Genomic DNA, 17,750 nt, shown 5'->3' with positions numbered 1-17,750 from the left:
AAGCATATACGTATCAAAAACTAAACTAACATCTTTTTCACAATTTTCTATTCACAGTTGTACTCTGGTGTCAAATCAGGTCAAAAGTAACATATGGAAACAATACAGAATATAATAATTAGAGTGTTAGTTTATTATTGCATAAGTTCATAGTAATTAGCATAGAAAAAAATTAAATTCACAAGTATGTCATTATTAAAATGCACATTGAGTTTTTCAGGTAATGTGTTGCTCTACATTTTTATAGGTATGAAATAAAGACATCAAGTTTAAAAAGTTAAATTCAACAGTATTTAAATTGCAAAAACCAAAGATCTCATTTCTGATATTTAAGACTAATCATCTAATCAAATATACTTAGGAACTTAAAGTCACTTAAAGTCAATGCTAATGATTTGAAAATGGATAACAATACACAAATAACAAATTTTACTGGATATTCTTATTAGCATTTTCCTTTTGGCAAGTCAGTGGGAACTTATAAGATTGATCAGGAAAAATAAACCCTGCTAACTCTAATATATCATATTTTGATGCAACTAATTACTATCATATAGATTCAAATTTATCATGAAACAAATCATGCAGACTGTAACTTGGGTTAACACATTTTGCCTTCAAGGGAGACTTTAATTTTCTACCAGTCTCATAGAAGATACCACATACATTTTTACTTGAATACTTTCTTAAGAAAAAAATAAATCTAACATCATGCCATTATTACTATTTCTTACATTATTATACTTAATGATCCAATATTATTAGATCCATCTTCACATTTTCCTTACTGATGGCAGATAGAATATTCTGTTGACAGGCTACAAAGCCTTCCTGTAAAGAAAGTGATTGTTAATGATCCGTGACTCTTAATGAATCATGAGTCCTCCAGGTATTTGGATTGGAGAATGATCTCTTGTTTGACTTGATATCCTGGAAGTTCTATATAAAAGTAAAAGTAAAAGTTAACAACATGCCATTTTAATGATTTTACAAATGAGATTCTATGTGCTTATATTTTTGGATGGATTCTGTGCCTGGAGAAAAAAATATAATCAAGTTCCTGAATGTTAAGTTTCAATTGTTGCATATTCTATGGTCTTTCTAAGAAGTATGCATTTAACTGTGATTTCCAAGGAATCATTTTTTTAAGAGTCTTTTAAATTACATTTAAGTTTTAAATTAAGATTTACTTAACATTTAAAATTTATTATTTATTTATTATTTATTTATTTTATTTTATTTATTTTAGAAAGAGAAGGGGGGAGGGGCAAAGGGAGAGGGTGAAGAAGAGAAGCAGATTCCCCACTGAGCACGGAACCCAAGCTGGGCTTGATCTCATGATCTTGAGATCATGACCTAAGCTGAAATCAAGAGTCAGATGTTTAACTGACTAGACACCCAGGTACCCTGGTGCCTCAATATTTAAGTTTTAAATTACTGGTTTCTCTGCAAATTTCTCTGAAGATTTAGGGTTGTTTTAATTTTGCATAACATGAAACAAATGTAAAAATGTTAACCTGTATTGCAGAAAGGTATTCACAATGTCTAAAGTGGCAACCAGGCTTCTTTCATTAAGGAGGCGCTGGTCATCCCTAGGGTAACATGGGTTTTGTTGTTACTGATGCTTTTGTTTGTTTTGTTCTTTCAATGATGGCTTATAATTTTGTCATTTACTTAACCCTAGATCATTTACTTTCTGGATCTTTCAGATTATGGGTAAGGATTCATTTTAAATTGTATGGAAAATAATTTTTAACTACATGTGGTATACTTGATAGTATGAATGATATGCCTTAAAATAAACATTAACTTCAACATTTTTGTCTAAAACACTCACACTGTCATCCGATAAAGGGATAGGCTTTTCTATGCAGATGAGAAAGGAGGTGAACTTACACCAGACACACAGGGGATTTTGAAAGGCAACACTTTATTTATCTGTGGTACAACAGTAATCTGTAAAAACCCATTGGCCTGTGTGGTAGATATGAACTTTATACATTATGTGTGCCTAAGAAATAAAGATTCGGAACCATTAAAATAAGATTTTTGCTAGACTAGCAAACCATCTGTGTCTATCTGAAATGATACGTCTATAATGGAATATGTAGGCAAGTCCAGTAACTGAACAGTGCTCTCAAGTATTTTAAACAAAATAAAGTCAAGTTTAATAAATTCCAATGCTGTTTTCCCCCTTAGAAACTGATGCTAATTATTTAGCCTTTAAACTGTATCATGGAATCCAAGGAACATCTTCTCATACAGATACAGCTTTTAAGGCCTTGGAGAAAAGCAGTTTGTTTGGGTCCTGGTGTTGGTGAGCACCAAATTCAATGCTTTGAGGTGGGATCCAACAAGTAGATAAGTAGACATTGCATTTAACAATAAATATATTTGAAAATCTTTAGGCAAAGTGTAGACTCATCAAGTGCCTTACCTCTTGGTATCGCCATATGCCTCCCCACTTAAGTCTTTCATTTTATCTGCCTGGTTGTCAAGGTCTTAAAGTGAGAGATTTCTGGAGGAGTAATCAGTGTACATGCATTGGGTAGTGTGCTGAGTCCTCCTCCGTGAATGCCATAAGAGAAATGTCTATTGCCAGTGATCTTCTCTAGGCCTAATCTTACTGATAAATATATTTTATGTGTGTGTGCATATACATGATAAAAATGTATATATGCAAACATATGTATTTCTTCATTGCATGATACTCAGATTATACAACAAATATACACACATGTATAATGAATAAGAAAATGAACATCACTGATTTATAAATATGAGGGTTTTTAAATGAAAGGTAGGGAAATCCACAACATTTTATATCTATTTGTCAATGTTAAATAAGTGGAAAAATTTTAGACCCTGGACATTTAGAAATCTGGAGATTGATATATCTCTAATGTAAGTCTCACATGTTTGCTGGAGCATTACTGCATTCCAGCAATGAGGGCAGCCAAGGAAAAAGATTTGGAAAGAGTGAATTAATGTCAGGAAATAATAAGTGTTTCTAAGGGTACCCTGTGAGGCCTCATCAAATGTCTCTTTTAATAACTGTATATTAAAACATGAACAAAGTTTATTAGTATATAAGAAATTAGAGTAAAGAGGAAATCTTCAGATAAATATAAACTGTATGAAGTCCACAACAGCTCCGTTATGTAAGCGGATGAATCCTGCAAATGGTTTGAATGAGGAATGCAGCAAAGTTCAACTTGGATTTTGTAGGAAAACCAGGAGAAAGATTGATAACAGTTTAATTGGGGGGAAAAATGCACATGTGCTGGTAAAATGCAACATAAAAAAAATCTCCCTGATCACATTTCTCTTGCATCTGAAGACTTAGAGTAATGTTTCCATGGACCTATCCCACATTAAAAAATGATTTAGTATGTCTTAACTGAGAAGCTTTCATTCTCAGGCCCTTTGTAAGGTCTGCCTTTGTGAAATGTGCTTTAACTAGGCCTATTCTGTTCCAGCTTTTCCCTTCTGAGTTGTATCCAGTTACCTCAGCTTGAGCATAACCAGGAGAAGGATTCCACAGGTGACTGTCATGCACATGACAGCATAGATTACTTCTCCTAGAAACAAAAGATTAAAGACAACAACAACAACAACAAATTACTGGATTTTTTTTAGGGAGAATAAGTAGTAAATATAGAGGATAGATTTTTAACTCACCATTGAAAGGGGAATGAAATCCACTTAGAGTTCTCTCCTTTGCAGGTTTTCCTTTATGCAATGCTATGCCTTTGACATTAGACAGGGTTGGATAATCTGAAAGAAAATAATGAAAATGAGATTACGGTATTTAAAAGTCATACATTACTTTTTCCCATGGGTTGTAATTTGCTTTATATTATATTACAAGGCAGCAATTTATTTCTGACCCTATCTTAATAAAATCTGATAGATGAGGATGAAAGCAGGAGCACTTTCCTTATATTTTAACAGTTTTTTTCCCACCTTTTAATCAGATAATTTCTTTACAGAAACTGTTTGTTTTCGTTTTTATTCCCAAACCATGATTAGGAAAGTAGATTATACTTTATGACAGTTCACTGTACCTTATATATAGACCAGGGGGGAATAAATCATCAACTTGAAACTACCCATTGTGATATTAAAAGGATTCCTTTTTTTTACGAGAGTGATTGTTTCAATATGCTTTTAACAATATCTCATTTCCCTAAGACTCTTTGGATTTATGAATCCTTTAAAAAATTATTTATTTATTTGAGAAAGAGAGAGAGAGCACAGGGAGAGTAAGAGGGTGAAGCAGACTCTCAACCGAGCAGGGAGCATGATGTGGGACTCGATCCCAGGACCCTGGGATAATGACCTGAGCCAAAGGCAGATGCTTAACTGACAGAGCCACCTAGGCACCCCTGTATTTATGAATTCTTATTGAGTCCCTAAAGCAATCACTCTGTTTACCCCTCCACTCAGACTTCAACATCCAGCTTTCCTTATTTCCCTACTCTGTCTCTTGTATATCCCTTCCCTTTCTATTATTGTTAACTAGTTTTGGTCACACTTAAGGGAAAGTGTCACACTTGTGGAAAAGCCATTCTATGGCCCTAGTCTTTGTGGCAACATTTTGCTAAACACATTTCTACCTCCCTTCACAACTCACAAGACAAAAAAATGGGATCCTTAAGATTAACTAACAGATCCATTTTCGGTGACATTCACTGATAACTTTGAAGTGAACTCACTCCTAGTTTTGATTCAATTCAACAAAGACATGAATGTTAAATACACCAATAGCCCAATAACCAGCTTCTTTGATGATGAAGATTCAGGTAGGATCGGAATCTTTAAAGAAGGGTGGGGGAGATGAGATCAAGTTTCCTCTTGAGAGACTGGCTGTCCACACTGACTGTTTCATATACTTTAAGACCTGGAAGTCTGAATAGACTGTTGTTTGTAGAAATGAGTGCATCAAATGGTGGAATCATACATCTGATGAGAATTACTGACAAGAGGCTCCGAGTAAGAAGGGAGACGGGAAGACATATTACCAAGAGTCCGATCCAGTCCTCTCTCCACCGAGGGTTGCTGTCCATAAGCCAGCTGCTTGGAAGCCAAGATTTGAGGTCCCAGGAATAATCAGCAGAAAGCACAGAGCTCTCAATATGGGTCCAAGAGAAGGAACCCAGCATAAGAGGTAGAAAAGGGAGGATTTTGTTATTAGAAAACCCATTTTTTGAGGAGTTTGAACTCTAATATGGTGAAGATGTTTTAGTTCAAGATTTTTTTAATCCCCGCCTTACATATTGGGTTATCATATATTTATAGAAGTCGGACTTTCTTAGGAACTGAAAAATCAATCTCTTCTAAGTGTAAAAGAAATAGAGGTAGAGCATGTGAATTTTTTTTTTCAATTTTGTGGTCATAAAATACATTTTGTTATTCACTATAAAGTTGGAATGGGAAAACAGCTATTTCAAATAATAGCATTTTTATACTAGTGGCTCCTTCTTTGGGGAAGAATTAATTTTAATCAAGTTGATCTTACAGGTTTTAGTGAAACAAATTATATTAAAATTTTATATTCAAATCACTTCAGAATATGAAGGATAGCTTTACTTTTAAAAAAATTCTATGGCATTTTGCAATGTTTTGAAAATTCTTTTAAATTTAAAATTCTATGGCATTTTGAGGCAGATTCATGGCTTACATGTAAATGTATATAATATACATTGGCTAATTATTTGAATGATGCTATAGTTTTCCTTTATGAAATTCTATCCCTAAGTACATTTGGTCTAGTTAGGTACCATGATTCATCTTTACATTAAAAAAAAAGGTTACTATTCTGACAAATTAGGCTGCCTCTTAAATATATCTGCCTAAAGTAATTGTTAAACATTCACCTAGCAAAGTTTAGAAAGAATCGTCTCATTCACTAAATTTCACTCACATGGAACTCATTAACAAAGTTATAATAGATCAATGACAGAAATGTTAGCTAATGATCCCAGTGAAAATTTTAATGTGTCTAGCAATCACTCCACAATCTTAAATATTGCACCCTAGGAGGATACCGAATATCAGTTAGAGAGATTAATGTTACAGAGGGTTTCTTGGCTACTGAAGCCAAGAAATCTTCCCTGCCTTTTATAAACAGTGAGGTTTACAGTGTTTTATAACCATGAAATTAAAGTCGGCAGAGTTAATAACCAACCTCAGTTCCACACCATCTGCTATATTTATAGATAAACACTGTCAGTGACTTGTTTATCTTAACTCATACCCTAGAGGAGTTAAACACTATTATGAACTATATTGTAAAATCCCTGTACATCTGACGGGAAATCAAGATTAATTTCAGCCCTGTGTTAAGAACAAATTTAAATAGTGTTCTCCCCAAATGACTACAGAGATGTGATCATTTCTTTTTTATTTTCTTCCAAATCCTTGTGCAGCAGTGGCTGAGAGCCGATGGGATCTAAAACTTTACTTTTTATAATTTATATGAAATGGTAAATGTATAATTAAAGATACGATAGATCAGATACAAAATAATGATTTAAAAAGAAATGCCAGAATAGTTGAAATAGAAATTAAATATATGACATAGTGCAAATTTGTAAATCTTCAATTAAAATTCTATTTACATATACAAGTCTGCTTGGAAGAAAAATTTTGACAAAGTGAACATTTTCATAGAATAATATGTTTTGTAGCTGTTTTTCTTAATTGCTAACATGTCACATGGCATAGTTAGATGTTATTGGCTTCTTTCCATTTTTAAGTAAAGTATTGCCAATACCATGACAATATTTTAGTGAGAACGAAAATGCAAGGATGACCTTCTTGCATATCCAAGGGTTGGAGCTATTTCTAATTTGGTCAATATTTCAATATGGTCATCTGAAGGTATTTAAATTCCCAAACTGGAAATGAGTTTTGAATTTTTTCACCTAATGATCAGTAGTGAGATTTCATGTATCATGGACTCTTTCTATTATTAGTGTATAAAAACCTCCTTCCAAAATGGATCTAAAAAATATTGCAGCTGGGAAGAAAGGAAAATATGTAAACATCTTTAAGTTTGAAAAAACAACACATTAGTAACATGATAAACCAAGGCATTAAACACATACAATGACAGTATAACATCACTGCTGCTAAAATGTATATTGTAAAAAGTAAATCAACCAAATAATATACTTGCCTTAAATAATAACATGCATCAACAAAGCATATTCATTTATTTAGTTGACAAACTTCAAAGGAGATGAAACAATGTGTTAGATTTATTTTCTTGTACTATGTATGGTTAACCACATGTTTGCCAGCAGCTAGGGGGAAAGGGAAACTTAGTGGTATTAGTCTGTTGGTTTGCAAACCTCAGGAGTTCCCTGGGTGAAATCTGTAGCTGGCTCTCCATACACAGAGGAAGAGGAAAGACTGAAGAAAGAGGTGGGCCCCTCCAGACTGGTTCGTGGCTGTTTTAATAAGCAAGGGAACTTATATATGAGGCTTGTCTTGGGCAGTCACTAGATAGTAGATCTTGGCACTCACCCACTAGAATTTTAAAAGTTTACAGAGAGGTCTTAAATGGGGTTCAGTCACATCTACAGTCCATATTGTCTCAATAACACATTGCTCTCTCAAGACTGCATCCTTGAAACAGCTCTGGCTATGGGAAGAGTGAGTAGAATGTACACTCCAAGAACAGGGGAGGGGGCAAGGAGCCTCCAATTTCCTTGGTACAGCTCACAGGTCAACCAGCAGTAATATCCTCTGGATGGCTTCTTCCAACATAGTCAAAGGGTACAAAATTTCAGTTATGCAAAATGAGTAAGTCCTAGAGATCTCTTGTACACCATAGTGCCTATTCTTTTTTTTTTTTTTTTTAAATCCCACAACATTTATTGTTCTCTGGTAATAACATAAAGGTAATCAAAACAATATGAACAAATGTTTTAGAACTATACTCCCAACAAAGGACATCTAAAAAAACAAACTACATGGCCTTCTCAAGAATTTCTCACTTCATTGATCATTTCTAGTTGGAGACACTTTGGAGCAGGGTAATATTGTCTCCTTTTAGCATGATCTGACACAGTTGTTTTCTTGACTTTGTTTTAGAATGAATCTCTTCGGCATCATCTAATACGAGGTTCATGTACTCATCAAAACCAATGATACAGCCCTCTATTCGCATGTTCACTTGCTCATAAAGCCACACCTGAATACGAGATCTATTTTGCAAGTATTTGAAGATGAGGTTGATGGGCTGAACCACCACCTTCTGCACTTTTTGGCCCTGGCCACCATACACCATGGTGGAAGCCGACAAAGACTGCACACTACCTCAGAAAGCAACTTCCCCATGGTGCCTATTCTTAACAATGCTATATTTTACACTTAAACATTCTCTGAGAGGGCAGCTATTAAGTTAAATGTTCTTACCACTCACACAGAATAGTCATAAATAGAGGACAGGAAGAAACTTGTAGAGGTGATAGATACACTTATGGTATAGACTGTAGTGATGTGAGTTTCATGGTGTATATTTATCTTCAAACTCATCAAGCTGTATCCTTTCAATACATACAGCTTTCTGTATGTCAACAAAAACAAAAGCAAAAAACACATACTTCAATAAGTATGCACTGGAGAAGATTTGCCTTGATCTTTTGGCATGAACCAAAAAGCTCAGTGTTAGTAACTAACTGTATTGACAAGCCTGGCTTGTCAAGCTCTTTGGCCTTTGGTTGAGTAACAGTGTTGTCCACACATCTAGTAGATTTCTTAGAGATTATAGTGAGTCTCAACTGTTCTATATTCTCCTTAATAGTTTCTGAAAATAATGAGAAAGCAACTGAGGTAGCAATTAGAATGCAAATTATGCATTGCTATCTAATAACCAACACTAGATTAGATAAATATACTATGATTTATATATGATAAATATATATAAATATACTGTGATTGCTTTAGAAGGTAACAATTTTAAATCTTGGAATTAAAAATATCTGTTACCTGTGGGCTCATACAAAACATGTCTAAAGATATAGGTTGGAGATAGGAATCAAATATTCATGTTTAGAATATATATCAATAAATATATAAGTTTGTAAGTATAGTAGAATTACAAAACTAGATGAGATGTCTTAGATTATCTAATTCAAACTTTCAGTGCAATGATCCATTCTGCCTCATTATTGACAGCAGTAAACATTTTTCCAGGAATGAGCTACTTAATACCTTCTATCTTTCCACTATTATTGATGGTCAGTTCTAGTTAAAATATAAAGTACTTTCCTAGACTGCTCTTTTATCAACTCAGGATGATAAATCTACCTTCTTTTACCTAGCCCTCTGGTTGCTACCTATATATGTGTGTGTTCGTGGAAAGAGAGGGAAAGATCAGACTATATAAGTAGACCACATGGAACAAAGCTTTTCAAACTTTAACATGATTCTTGGTTTACCCTAAAATGTCAATTCTGATTCAGTAAGTCTGGGATGAGGCAGAAATTCTGAATTTCTTACAACTTCCCAGATGCTGCTGATGCTGCTAGCAGAATATATATATATATTGTGTGTGTGCTTGTGTGTGTATATAGTATATACAGTGTATACACACACACGGGGGAAAGAAATACATGTATATGCTCAGACAATAAACAAAATGTTTTACTTCTATATATATGGTGCTTAATACCTTAAAAGGCACTTTGACAAACACTGCTAAACTTTATAACATCGAGTCAAATAGGAATTATTAGCTCAACTTGATAAAGAAACTTCGACTCAGAATAGTTGTCTTGTCCAAGATTAGAGTTGGTATATATGTCCAAGACACAATCTGTAGCAAAATCTTCCACAATTTATATCTAAAATCTACCTCATGGAGGTAACAAAAATTATGCAAAAACATTTTCAGTGTTTTCCAATGTGGCAGCCACCTGGATTAAGAAATAAATTTGAAAAGTAGTAGGGACAAGTTGTAATAGTGTTGCATAATGAGAAACACCTCATAGTCTGCTTGCAAATGTTCATGATCATGTATGTTTCTGTTGCTGAAATCTGCAAAAGAAAAGGTGACACACATCTAATAACTAAAACTTCTGAGACGACTCACATACATCTGTAGGATGTTTCAACTTGCAAACCCTTGTGAAATATGTTCATCATTTTCAGTGTAATGAAATAAATCAACCACTTTAATGACTTTTAACAGAAATATGAAAAAAACTGTTGCAATCTTCAAGGTAGTTATCTGAGACTATGCTATCAGTATGAGCATTTTCTATTTTTACAGATGTAGAGTTAAGACTATACATAAAGTTTTCCAGTGTCTTCACTAGGCAAAGGGCACACAAAGAATAATGCACAAAAGATCAGTTATAACTGTTTAAAATCAGACTTGGCTATTTCTTTGGTTCCTACAATCTATGTCTACATTGATACAACTTAAAACAGATAAAAATATAAAATAACCCCACTGTTTAAAAACTACCTCTATCTGGAATGAATTTATTGGAAAAAAATATGTTCCCCAAATTGAACAGTAATTTTTACCTTGAATTATGTTATACAAGCACTAGAAGAGCTTATAATGAGACAAATGTAAGATAAGAGTGGGAATAATTTACACTATATTTTATCAACTTCAGAAGTTTTTGTTTTCCTACAGGGAAATTTCTTACAGAGATTTTTTTTATGAAAAAATATATGTGACAATACATTAATTGTCTAGATAGCTTTCTGATGTCTCTACTTGGAACTTAAGGATTCCCTCATGTCTGCTGTTTTGAAAATGTGTAAAACTTTACCTGGCTAGCTTACACAATTTTTCATAGGCTGATTGAAAACACCAGGGAAAAGAGAGCTGGGAAAAAAGATGAAGGAAAGGGATACCTTTTGGAAAGTCTTCATAGACTTGAGTTTTAAAAAGGAAAAAAGGTATATAATTGCAGTATCTCTTCCCTGCACATAAATTTACAAATTTCTGGGAGAAAGCTGAATATAAAAAGATGATATATGTAGTTCGCTTTCCTTAGATAGCAAACTTCTTAAAAATAGACACCATATTTACCTAATTTACAATGTAGTATGGTGATTATAATGCCATGCCTATGCAATTATCTAATGGCCAAAAAGTATATATTAGCAATTTTACATTTGATATAGCACATCTGTCACTGTGTATTATCATCACTGTATAGTGTATGATTATATAATGTTTAGTTTTTTTTCTTATCTTTGACATTGACCAAGGGTCATTAGATAAATCACATATTTTCCACATATCATTATCATTTTTAAAAATGAAAATTCAGGGGCACCTAAGTGGCATAGTCAGTTGAGTGTCCGACTCTTGATTTTGGCTCAGGTCATGATCTCAGCGTCCTGGGATAGAGCTCTGTGCACAGTGGGGAGTCTGCTTGAGAATTCTCTCTCCCTCTCTCCCTTTGCTCCTCCCCCTGCTCATGTTCAATCTCTCTCTCTCTCTCAAATCAATCAATCAATCTTAAAAAAATAAAACTGAAGGGGTGCCTGGGTGGCTCAGTTGTTAGGCGTCTGCCTTCCACTCGGGTCGTGATCCTGGAGTCCTGGGATCGAGCCCTGCATCAGGCTCCCTGCTCCAGGGGAAGGCTGCTTCTCCCTCTCCCACTCCCCCTGCTTGTGTTCCCTCTCTCACTGTGTCACTCTCTGTCAAATAAATAAATAAAAATCTTTAAAAAAAATGAAAATTCATTGTCCCATCTGTAATTAATGCATATCGTTACCGATCAATAGTAATGCATTAAAAAACTATTTGCCTGGTAATTAATTCTAACAATCAGGTTTGTTTACTGATAGACAAAGAGTAAATATCTTCATCATTGGATTAGGAGATATATAAGAGCAAATAATTTGAGAGTTTCTCTAAGCTTCAGTTCTCTCATTTGTAAAATGAAACTAGAATACCGAGGTCCACAAAAACTTTTGAGAATGAAAATATTAAAACTAATATGAGTATAAACAGAGTTTTTGGAGACTTCCATGAGACAGAATGTGCAATTATAGGGAAGAATGGAAGGGAAAGCAGGGATAAGAGAAGGGATTCCTTTGATGGTTCTTTCTCTTTACCCCTTTCCCTTTATATCCTCCTTCTCTTCTTTCCTTTCCTTAGAAAGATCTTCTTGAGTCAATTCACTGAAGTTGAATCTTCTGGCATTTCCTATTTCAGAAACCTGATTTGAAGTCAACACAGTAAATTCAAAGTTGTTGGAAGAGGCAGAGTTGTCCAAATGTTTCTTATGAAATGCTAATTCTATAGAACCCTTTTATGTGTTAGGCAAATAAAAGATCTCACAAATAAATGACTTTGGAAAATTGTAGATGAGACAAAATAAATTATGTCCTGGCTGCAAGTGTTTTCTAGTTTTTTGATTTGTTTTTGTTTTTGTGTGTGTGTGTTTGCTATGGTAGAAGGGAAACATTACCTAAGTTTATTTTCTCCATGGAATACATCTAGGAATCCATTAAAAAACAAAACAAAACAAAAAAACCTTAGAAAACATGGCTATATGTGATTGATAGACAAATATTTATATATTTTAGGTAGGCACAAAATGTTTATTGAGGTTTCCTATTTTTATTTAGTCAGTGGAAGTCAGAGAAATCATACTAACAGTATTTTGTGTTCCTGAATATAGGCATTATTTATAATCCTTTCCTCTACTAAGCATACATATGTATAAGTACCTGATACTACAATTTCTCTTGTTCTCTATTCCTTGGAGTTAAACAAATTTTTCAGCCTGTGGCTTGGGAGATGCCTGACCCCCAAATGCTACTCCTATTGCCCCTTAGAGAGGTTGGTGTGATGCAACATTAATTCCACATTTGCTGCCAGTTAATCTGCCATACTGCAATTTCTCAATTTGTCCTCATGGGATATGGAGAATTTAGAATCTGCCCTCTACTTAGGAGACCCATTCCAGCAGAACAAGAAGGAGTTCATGGATCATTTACACCTAGTCACCTATGAATGTCCACAAGACCATGTGGCAGAAACCACCAGATTTGGATCCAAGTAAAGATTTTCCAGATAAGTAATTACTTCCTACTTCAGAGCTAGCACCATGGCAGTCAACATGGGGATATATTGGTAGGATGATACATGACTCTGCTCTTATGAAGTTCTCAATCTACTTTCAGGTAAGGGAAATAATTTAAATAAAGTGAGGTGGGAATCAACAAGGGACAGCTAAGGGAAAGGTATGCACTTGAGGACTGGTGAGAAGTAAGACTGATTTGCATTCTGGGTGTTCTTGGGAATCAGATGAAGTTTACATGTGGGAAGGATGAAAGCAGGAGCAATGGAGAGCAACAGTGTCTTTTGCAGACAGAAATAGCACAATCAAGACACAGTTGGAGAATTAGTCTAGTCATAGTAAATTGGCTGGTTTGGTGAGGAGACTAGGAAAAAATTCAGATGTGAGAAGATGAAAACTAAAAAAAGGTGGCAGAAGCTACTGTAGAGAAGAGAGACAGTGGATGGTTATATTTAAAACACAAAGGGTTTTGTTGGAAAGCAGAATGGTGCAGAGCATAGTAGCACAAGTGTTATAATCAGGTATGGATCAAAAACCAGCTCTGCCTCACCTCAGCTCTGTCATTTTAGGCAATTTACTGAGCCTCTGTTCCTTTATCTTTAAAATGGGATAATGCCTACCCCAACATTTCTTGTTAAAAATTAAACAAGACGATATGTGAAAAGAGCATAAAGTGCTCAATAAATTATATAGTTATTAAATGTGATATAATTTAGAGTTTTATTTGATATTGAGAATGCAGAGGACTAAATGAAAGGTGACTTTTAGGTTCTTGATATGACATGATGTTTTAGAATACTTCAGTGAATTGGCCTAAGAAGATCTTTCCAAGGAAGGGAAAGAAGAGGCGCAGGTGGGGGAAAGGGGTAGAGGAAAAGAACCACCAAAGGAATCCCTTCTCTTATCCTTGCTTTCCCTTCTATTCCTCTCTACAATTGCACTTTCTTGCGAAAGTCTCCCCAAACCCTGTTGATAGTAATATTAGTTTTAACATTTTCATTCTTAAAAAAATCTTATGAACCTGGAGAACTGAAGCTTAGAGAAGTTCTCAAAATTCTTTGCTCTTAGATAGCTCCTAATCCAATGATGAAGATAAAATGAATGGTCATGATGGAGAATCATTGGTAGAGAATTGAAAACACATGATTTTGGAAGTGGACAGGAAGGAAATCAAATTCTAAACCATATTATGGTAGGCTAATGGAAAGAAGTTCTTAATGAGAAAGAGAGAAGAGGTCAGGACTTAAGTTTAATAAGGTAAAGGCCTTTGAAAAACCCAGCAGTTGGTAGAGAATAACAAGATATAGGGATAGTAACTGCTAGGCCAGTTTTATTAACTGAGAAAAATGCATATTTGGATCACTAAGAGATGTTACACTTCAAAAGTTCTCTTTCAGCTACCCATCAGTATTAAAAGAACAAAAGAATTAATGTTGAATCACTATATTGTACACCTGAAACCAATATAACACTGTATGTTAACTAACTGGAATTAAAATAAAAACTTGAAAAAAAAGAACAAAACAATTCAAAGCAACAATATTTTCATTGTTGGGGGGGGTGGTGCTGGAATGGAAGCTTGGGCCAAAGAACAGTGAGAGAAATTGACTGGGTGGAAGCAGCCATGTAGATGTGTTGGAAGGAGCTATTAGGGTTGTAGACATATGCTTAGTGTACATTTTCCATGTAATAACTACCATATGTACTTTAAACAAAATACCAATGTAAGTTTCAGGCTGTTACACTAGGAAGAGTGGGTGAAGAGAGATGCAGGTACTGAATCATGTTTTTTTTCTAGAAACTTAAGACATCAAAAGGGGCATCTTCCTACACAGATCTCAATGACACACAGCAGTGTATCACTAAGATAAGCTGCCCTTTGAAGAAAGCCCTACAGTCTGATTTATATAGCTTCCCTCCTTGCAGATTACCTTGACTCCCAACTAAAGTAGACACACAATCTGGAACCAGTGGGCTCTAGCCTCTTTCTTCAGTTGAGTTATTTTGAAAGTCCCTATCATATGCCTAGAGTGAGAGTCTGGCCACCTGACTCAGGGGCAAATGTAATAAACACCAGTCCCAGAGTTCTGACACACTCAATGCATATCAGAACTGGGAAAGCCACTCTTCAACCTCAGTGGCAACCAAAGGAAGCCATTCCACCCTAAGCTGGAGGCCAGCAGAAAAGAAAAGGACAATGGGCAACAGTCTCTGTCACAGAGGAACACCTGCATAACATCACCAAGCACTCACACTGGGTCACAGAGAAGTTTTCAGCCACTCTGTACACTCTTTCATCTAGTTTGAAAACCAATTTGTTTACTGTGATTTGTTCCACAAGCCCTAAATATATGCTTTCCAAAGAGTAATGAGTGAGAAAAAAAATTATGTCATGCCCATTCTTATAGTTTACTAGATATCTATGTGATGTTAGAGCATTCGTGCAAATTTGAGACTGAGAATATTTGCTGATGTTTTCAATCCGTAAAAGGTTTTCCTGAACCCATGAAAAAAGTCTAGAAAGTGGTTGGAGACAATCTGATATACTAATGGAAGATGAATGATTGTCATTATCAGTGAATTCTTAATAAATCTCTACACTTTGCTCACCTATCTCATCTACAAGATTTTATTTGTCTAAGTACCAAGTGTTCTTAATTCTAAGGGGTCTCCCTTTAAGATGATATCCCAGTATATAGGTGCCAGGGCAATAACTATTAAGTGCCCACATATGGTGTTTTATGGGAATACATGTGATGCTATTATACTGTTGTCACAAGAATAGTTGGCTCTTTAAGCCAGGAATACACATGCTCATAATAAATTATTTTTATGACTTCACATACACAATCATGATGCACAGAAAGTATAAAGGAAAGATTGCTTATTTTATGCAGCTTTGGCACTAACTCCATCCCCAATTATAGGCAACAAGGGGATTGTATGAAGCCAATGAAAGCACAAGAGTGGAAAATGGAAAAGATAACACTACGCTTTCACATACTGAAGCGTGTTATTGTTCAAATTGTAACAGTATTGTTTTGTTGTTTTATTTCCCTTCATGATCTTAAATGCTCCTTCCTTCTCTAGTGATGCCAAAAGTTGAGTTGTCTCACTCATCAATGGCATCTCTTTAATCTTTCCTTTTTGGCTTAGAGCAAACAACAAAGGTAGTCATGGATGATTCATACCATCTTTCATGCTCAGAGACAGACTTTTCCCCCTCTGTTAAAAACACCCAGGGCTTTAAGGGTAGAGGTGGGAGAAAGTGAAGGTAGGAGACAGCTGTTCTCCTGTTGTTTCTGTTGAGGGTTTGTACACTTCAGTATTTCCAGATTAAAGCCGTGTGAAACATTTTCTGCAAAATAGGAAGCCAAGCCAAATTTGCTGGGTTTCAGGTCTGCAGACAAAATTTAAACCAGCTGGATTTTATTGGGAACTTTTGCATGCAAGTAAACCTAGTGGTGAAACTAAAGCCAGGATTTGTCTCCACTGGAGTGGGCTACATCTTTAGGGGCTATCCCCTCCATGACTCTTCCCTTGAGGGAGTTTTGGATTTTGAAAGGTCCTAAGAGAAACTTTCCAGATTATTCCTTAGAGTACCTGATTGAAATCTTAGCCAATGAAAAGTGGAAGGTACAACCAGATATGATGCCTCTCATAGTCAAATCTTCAGAGAGATGAGAGGAAGCTTGGTCTCTTTCTGAAATCTGATTTTAAATTACCTAAATTAAAATAGCTAGTGATTCTCTATACACATACATTCACTAAAACAAAAGTCCCCTTTCCCCCCAACACACACACATGTGCCTAGTCAACGTAGCAAATAATGGCCAACTTACTGGATTTGTACACAGCAAAATCCCAAATCATATTCCAAATGTGCTCTAAGTAAAAATTACCATGTTCCTTGCTAAAATAATGCAACTGTATAGATTTAAACATATAAATAGAAGCAAAGACACATGCCCTATTATGATTGGATAGTGAGATTGGAATATGTTATTTATGAAGCTATTTAGAATTTGGGCAACAAAACAATAGAAAATAATCCAACACTAGAGAAAACTATTTTTATTACAAATCTCAATTTAAATCTTAAGGAGAATGAGCATTTTTCAAGGGCAAAAAAATAAATGATAGACCCTTTCTTAAAATTTTAGTATAATCATAGGAAGAAAAAGTTCTTGGCAGCCTTTTGGGCATAAGAAATATAAATCACTTCAGATCTGTCCTTATACATAGGCAGTGTGGAGTTTTGCTGAAAATGTACTGGCCTTCAGTATCTTCAGTCATCTAGTCCAATAATATTAACCACATCTAATATCGGAGGTCATCTATTTCTGTTAAACTATTATCAAAATTTAATATGCAAGAAATCTGAGAGATCTAGGAAGAGTATAACTGACTTCCTCAATACCACTGTGTGTAGTTAGGGCTCGAACTTGTTTCCTAGTTCTTATTCTTTATATTACAACATACTGCCTCCCATCAAATACATTTTTTTTTTCTGAAAATCCTCTCGTTATATAGACATCAGTTGACAATTCTAAATTTCCCATCATTAGATGAAAGGAGTGTATTATGGTTTTTAACATCACAGTTTCTGGTGCCCCAAATTTTCTCATTTAAATTCTGCATCTATTGTCTTCTGTGTTATCTTGGACAAGTTACTAACAT

The 17,750-nt window shown here is 34.9% G+C and overlaps 2 protein-coding genes across 2 annotated transcripts in view; both read right to left on the bottom strand.

The window, feature by feature from the left end:
* Positions 1-866: 866 nt before the first annotated feature.
* The window catches only part of GFRAL (GDNF family receptor alpha like), a 65,689-nt gene continuing 48,805 nt past the window's right edge, over positions 867-17,750 (bottom strand). The window contains exons 7-9 of the mRNA XM_034990839.1: positions 3,682-3,777; positions 3,509-3,581; positions 867-939 (exon numbers count right to left, since the gene is read on the bottom strand). Of these exons, the coding sequence (XP_034846730.1) occupies positions 867-939; positions 3,509-3,581; positions 3,682-3,777 (242 nt within the window). The remainder of the gene's footprint in view (positions 940-3,508; positions 3,582-3,681; positions 3,778-17,750) is intronic.
* LOC118000756 (small nuclear ribonucleoprotein E-like) lies at positions 8,021-8,434 on the bottom strand. Its single transcript, XM_034990619.1, has one exon. It carries the CDS (start codon positions 8,297-8,299, stop codon positions 8,021-8,023), a length of 279 nt encoding a protein of 92 aa, XP_034846510.1. The 5' UTR covers positions 8,300-8,434.

Source organism: Mirounga leonina, unplaced genomic scaffold (assembly GCF_011800145.1).
Source record: "Mirounga leonina isolate KUSES-001 unplaced genomic scaffold, KU_Mleo_1.0 Mir_53, whole genome shotgun sequence".
In the NCBI taxonomy this organism is placed as follows: Eukaryota; Metazoa; Chordata; class Mammalia; order Carnivora; family Phocidae; genus Mirounga; species Mirounga leonina.
The sequence above is the reverse complement of the archived record's forward strand: the minus strand, read 5'-3'. Positions and strand labels throughout refer to the sequence as shown.

Bases quoted from the DNA above. Each gene is read 5' to 3' on its own strand.
- LOC118000756 (XM_034990619.1), bottom strand. From the start codon at position 8,299: ATGGTGTATGGTGGCCAGGGCCAAAAAGTGCAGAAGGTGGTGGTTCAG.